The sequence below is a fragment of the Aethalodelphis obliquidens genome, unplaced genomic scaffold, assembly GCF_003676395.1.
Source record: "Aethalodelphis obliquidens isolate GAN/ISIS:26980383/991018 unplaced genomic scaffold, ASM367639v1 scaffold120, whole genome shotgun sequence".
NCBI lineage: Eukaryota > Metazoa > Chordata > Mammalia > Artiodactyla > Delphinidae > Aethalodelphis > Aethalodelphis obliquidens.
Genome location: NW_020838064.1, coordinates 1,326,888 through 1,332,887, shown reverse-complemented (window position 1 = coordinate 1,332,887; position 6,000 = coordinate 1,326,888). Strand labels below are relative to the sequence as shown.

At 45.3% G+C, this 6,000-nt stretch overlaps 1 protein-coding gene across 1 annotated transcript in view; it reads left to right on the top strand.

Moving 5' to 3' along the window:
- Positions 1-2,471: 2,471 nt before the first annotated feature.
- TMC7 (transmembrane channel like 7) overlaps positions 2,472-6,000 on the top strand; it is a 49,164-nt gene continuing 45,635 nt past the window's right edge. Inside the window, exon 1 of the mRNA XM_027098119.1 lies at positions 2,472-2,646. Coding sequence (XP_026953920.1) covers positions 2,580-2,646 — 67 coding nt within the window. The 5' untranslated portion in view covers positions 2,472-2,579. The remainder of the gene's footprint in view (positions 2,647-6,000) is intronic.

The window sequence follows — 6,000 nt, the reverse complement described above, 5'->3', positions numbered from 1 at the left end:
TTTCTGTTTGTCCGCTACCAGCCTTCTTCCCCCTTCTATTTCCTTCCAACAGATTTTTGAGACCTTTTCCCAAAGAACTACCCTATTTCTATTCCTGTAAAATCAGTCATCTCCTGGGAGGAAGGAGTTTCCTTCAGGGTTCTGGGCTCATTCCCCTGCCCCAGAGAGAACCCAAGGCCTCTCCTGGCTTGGGATGCAGACCAAGCCAGGGCCAGGTGCCAGGTGCCGCGTGAGACCAGTAGGAGGGAGATGAGCACTGGCAGGCTCCATCCATCTCCTTCCAGATCTGTGGGCTGGGATCAGGGCTGGGAGGTGGCCTCTGGTGAGGAAGGGAAGAAGGAGGCACTGTCTCACGACAGAAACAGCCATCATTTCTCGACACTGCTTTGTGCCACAGACTTTAGAGGTAATTTTTTAAAACTTCAAGCATATATAGGTAATATAGCTGTGCAATACAGAAGAAAAGGATTATCAGTAAATACCCCCAACTTGTCCTGAAATTTACTATGCATTTCCAAGCACATACATATTCTTGTATTTTCTTTACCCAAATGGTAGCTTACCTAATACACTTCTTCTGCACCTTGCTTTTTTCACTTAAGTGTATATTTCCACACATAGAACTTTCTATATGTAGAACTTTCTATATACAGCTATTTGATCGCTGGATGTATGTGTCAAAATGTATTCAACCAGCCTTGTATCTATATTGATTTAGGCCGCTTCTTTCTTTTGCTAGTATAAACAACATTGCAAGGAATAGCCTCATAGAAATGTCATTGCTTGTCTTGCAGAATTTTAAAATTTTATGTAGTTTGAATAAATGAACAAAACCGAACCCCAAACAAAACAAAAACACTTTTTTACAAAGCACTTTCATGGTTTTATTTTTTACATTTATATCTTTGGATTTTCTTTTGTGTGAGGTTGGCATCAGATTAGGTTTGTTTGGGTTTTTTTCCCCCAGATGCTCTGCCAGGCACTTCAGGGGATTATTCTCACTACAACCCTTTCTACAGGTGAGAAAACAGAGTCTCAGAGAGGTTGAGTCACATGGCCAAGCTCACTCAGGGAATAATTAGAAACCAGTTTCCAATTGGAAACTCAGTGACCCAACCCTTTACTACATTTATTACTAGCATTTATTTTGATCCAGGCAATTACTTCTTAAAAAAAAATAACTTTCTATCTTGGAATAGTTTTAGAGTTACAGAAAAATTTGAGAATATCACAGAGAATTTCCATACACCTTAGACTCAGTTTCTGTGATTATTACTATCTTACATCAGTAGCAGATGAGCCAATATTGACACAGTATTATTATCTAAAGTCCATACTTTATTCGGATTTGCTTAGTTGTTACTTTTCCTGTTACACATTCCCACCCTGATGACCATATTACACTTAAGTGGTCATTTAAGCGGTCATGTCCCCTTAGGCTCCTCTTCACTGTGACAGTTTCTGACTTTCCCTGTTTCTGATGACCTTGACAGTCTTGTGTAGCTATTCAGGTCTTCTGTAGGACGTCCCTTGACTGGGGTTTATCTGATGTTTTTCTTATGATTTGGCTATGGGTTTGGGGGAGAAAGACCCACACAGGTAGAGTGTCATTCCCATCACATCATATCAAGGGTGCTTACATACCATCAACATGACATCACTGTTGATGTCGACCTGGATCATCTGTCTGAGCAAGTGTTTGTCAGGTATTATTCAGGTAGTTACTTGCCGTGCCCCGCCCTCCCTTTCCGCACTGTCCTCTTCAGAGGGAAGTCACTGTGTGCAGCCCGCACTTAAAGACTGGGGAGTCAGGCTCCACCTCCTTGAAGTAGCTGTATAAATTATTTAGAATTTTTCTGCATAGGCGATTTATCTACACTTCCCATTTATTTAATTTGGAAGTTACTTGTATACAAATGTATATACAATTACATTTCTTTAATTATTTGGCACTTATTTATATTTGCTAATTCCTTTTCATTCTATCTTTTAAGCTGTACCTGGATAGAGGCAGAGATGAAACGTGGATAAGGTGCAAATTTTAAAAGACAAACACGGCACGTAGTGAAAAACTATCCCTCGTACCTTTCTCATCCAGGCCTCCCAGCTCCCCACTCGACAGATATCTTATGCATTTACAAACACGTACAAATATATTCCCCCCCTCTTTTTTTTCCTTTTGGTACCCAAATGGTAACCTACTAGATACACTTGTTCGGCGTCTTGGTTATTTTTATTACACTTTTTAAAATCTGGGACGTCTCCCCTCCTCGCGGCCGCTGGACGGAGCTGTCCCGGGTCTCTCCGGCTCTCCAGCCGCGCCTCATGGGTCCCCGACGCGGCGGAGCCGCACCCTCCCACTGCCTCCTGGCTACACCTCGCCTCCCAGCGCAGGGCTGCTCGGGTGGTCCAGCGGGGTCGGGCGTGGGAAGGGCCACTGGGACGCCCCGCCCCCGCCCGCCCCCGCCTCTGTGACGTCGGCCCCGGAATCTGGAATCCCGGCTCCGTGAGGGAAGGCCGGGAGGCGGCGGCGGCCGGAGCGGGTCTCCGGCGGCATTTCGCGGGCGCGCGGCGCAGCCATGAGCGAGTCCAGTGCCAGTGCGCTCCCGCCCGGCAGGCCCAGCAGGCAGGCCTTCATCCACCAAGGTAGGGCGGCGCGGACCCGGCTCCAGGCGGCCGGCGGGTGCCAGCGGCCGCGAGGTGCTGGGAGCTCGGCGCGGGCCCGGCCCCCTCCCCACCTCCCGGCTTGGGGGAAAGCGGATCTTTCTTATTGCTGGTCTCCCTCCTCCAACCCATCCTCACCCAATTCAGAGAGCCCATGCCCTACCAAAAGGAGCACTAGAATGGGAGTCTCGACAGTGGTGAGTTTGCCTTCCCAAAGCTGGTCGAGGGATCCCGGGCAAGTCTCAAAATAATCTTAGATGTTAAATGAAAAGATTGTGAGATCCCTGTCAGCCCTAACATTCTGATACCAGGTGCCTGCCTCCCAAACATACGAGGCTTTACAATTAGATGGACTTAGAACTGAATTCTGCTTCGGCTATTTATTGCTGTGTGATCTTTGGTAAGTGACTTGCCCTCTCTGAACCTTAGGTTCTTCAGCAGTAAAATGGGAATAAGATGGTGGTGGGATTAGTTGAGAAAAATGTGTGAAGTGCCTAGCACAGTGCTTGATACAGAAAAGGCACTATCAGTGGTAGCCAGACAAGTATATGCTTTTCCCTTTTTTTATTGGGTAAAACTTAAGAGTGAAGTGTACAGCTCTGTGAATTTTAACATAAATGTGTACAACCGCTACTCAGTCAAGATAGAAAAGTTGCCAGTACCCAGGCAGGCTTCCTTGCAGCATTCATATCTTATATTTGCCCTTAAGAAAACACAAGACCCCACTGTGAGGTTTTGTGTGTGTGTGTGTGTGTGTGTGTGTGTGGACAATGCTTCCAATACCTAGTACCTTGGCTTCAACTTCCCCACTGTGAGTTTTATCTGCAGCGTTTTTTCTATTTCAATTTGAGAATAGAGATTTTGTTACAAGGACCTACAGTAAAGCATGAGTGTAGATTTGGGCATTGGGCCCCTCTGATTGGATTGATCTCAACATCTAGAAGAAGAAAAAGAGAAAAACATCTAGAGAGACTCAAACTCTGGGAACTTGCTCGGGAATCAGAAAAAAGACTGGGTTTGATGCTAATTATTTTCTAATGCAGTGTTAATAGTGCTGGCATCAGCTCAATTTCAGCCTTTCAGTAATAGCTATTCAAGTATTTTCCACATGATTTTTTATCTTTCTCTTATTTAATCACACTTCATCACATTTAAGATGCCAACCCTGGTTTCCCATACAGAAGGCAAGGAGATTCCTCTTGCTTGGATCTTTGCTGGGTGTTCAAGGGGATCTCTAAGCATCTTTTTATGAGTACTGTAACTAGCGCCTCTAATCAAAAGGTTCTCCCTGTCCCTTGGACAGATGATATTTTATGACCTTGTACCCACCAGCATGAGTGGAAGGCTCAGAAGGGACTGTGTTTATAACTTTGCAGCAGTTTGTAAACCATGACGCACTGTATGAGCATCTCGGGAGGACAGCTGGAGGGGGTCAGGAGACACAGGGCGTCTAGTTTACAGAATTGGGAAATGTGTATCCTTCTTAATGATAAAACAGATCACAACATTTGCCTTCTTTTTTTTTTTTCTTTTCCATGATGGTTTATTACAGGATATTGAATATAGTTCCCTGTGCTATACAGTAGGACCTTGTTGTTTATTCATTCTGTATATAATGGTTTGCATCTGCTAGTCCCAAACTCCCAATCCATCCCTCCTTCAACCCCCCTTCCCCTTGGCAACCACAAGTCTGTTCTCTGTATCTGTGAAACTGTTCCTGTTTCGCAGATAAGTTCACTTGTGTCATATTTTAGATTCCACAGGTAAGTGACAGCGTATGGTATTTGTCTTTCTCTTTCTGACTTACTTCACTTAGTGTGATAATCTCAAGGTCCATACATGTTGCTGCAAATAGCACTATTTCATTTGTTTTTATGGCTGAATAGACAATAATTGCCTTCTTAATTAAAACTTTTCAGTGGCTTCCCACTGCTCTGAGAACAAGCTCCAGGCCTCCAACAAGGCCAGCAAGGACCCCAGCCCACCTCTGCAGGCTCTCATCACCTACAGCCTTACCTTAGCCCATGCTGCTCCAGCTACACTGACTGCCTTCTCATTCCTCCAACATATCAAGGTCATTTCTGCCTCAGGGCCTTTGCATCTGCTGTTCTCGTTGCTTGGAGTGCATTTCTCTTTGATCTTCATATGGCAGCCTCTTTCTGCTCCTGTCAGGTCTCTGCTCAAATGTCACTTCAGAGAGGCAGACCTCTGGAGTCATCTTGTTTGGAGAAGTACCCCCCTATCTCTTACCCTGACCTTGCTTATTCCTTCAAAGCACTTAGCACCATCTGAAGTCATGTGGTTTGATCATTTCCTGGTTTATTAGCTATCTCTCCTTCTAGAATGTGGGTGCCATGAAAATCAGGGGCTTTTTCTTGTTCCCCTAGGACCTAGAACAGTGTCCAGCACGTGGTAGGTACTAAACCTGTGATGAATGAATGAATGATGGAGTATACCCACAGCCATGCTGGCAGCTATAGTGTAGTGGTTTCAAGTCTAGACTCTGGATTCTCAGATGCAAACCCTCTTTTTCCCATTCACTGGTTTTGTCTTTGGGAAAGGCAGTGCCTGGTGCCTCAGTTTCCTTATGTATTAAATAACGAAAGTACCTACTTCAGGAGGTCATTATGAGGATTCAGATAATTTATATAAATAACTTACTTATATAAATAAATTCATAACTTATATAAATAAGTAAATGCTTAAGTTAGTTATCTGTACCTTGGAACAAATTTTCCCAAAATTTAGAGGCTTAGAACCCACTTACCTCAAGGTTTCTGTGGGTCAGGAATTGGGGAGTGACCTATCTAGGCTTTTCTGGCTCAGTCTGTCTTACAAAATTGCAGTCATGGTGTCAGCCAGCCATGCAGTCATTCAAAGGCTTGCCTGGAGCTGGAGGATCCCTTCCAAGATGACTCGCTCACATGGATGGTGAGTTGACACTGGCTGTTGACAGGAAGCCTCAGTTCCTCTCCATGTGGACTTCCCAGAGGGCTGCTTAAGTGTCCTCGAGACGTGGTGGCTGGCTTCTCTCAGAGCAGATGATCCAAGAGAGAGCAAGGCGGAAGCTGTAGTGTCTTTTATGAGCTGGTCTTAGAAATCACACTGTGTTGTTTTTATTGTTCACACGGGTCAGCCCTGTTCAGTGTGGATGGGGCCTGTATAGAGGCGTGAATATTAGGAGGGGAGGGTCACAGGGGGCCATCCTGGGGAGTGGCTGCCATGGCCCATGTAAGTGTTAACTGTTGCTATGATGTCTCTGCTCTCCTACTAGATGGTAAGCTCCAGCAGGGCAGGGCCTGGGCCTGTTTGGCTCACCATGGCATCCCCCTGCTT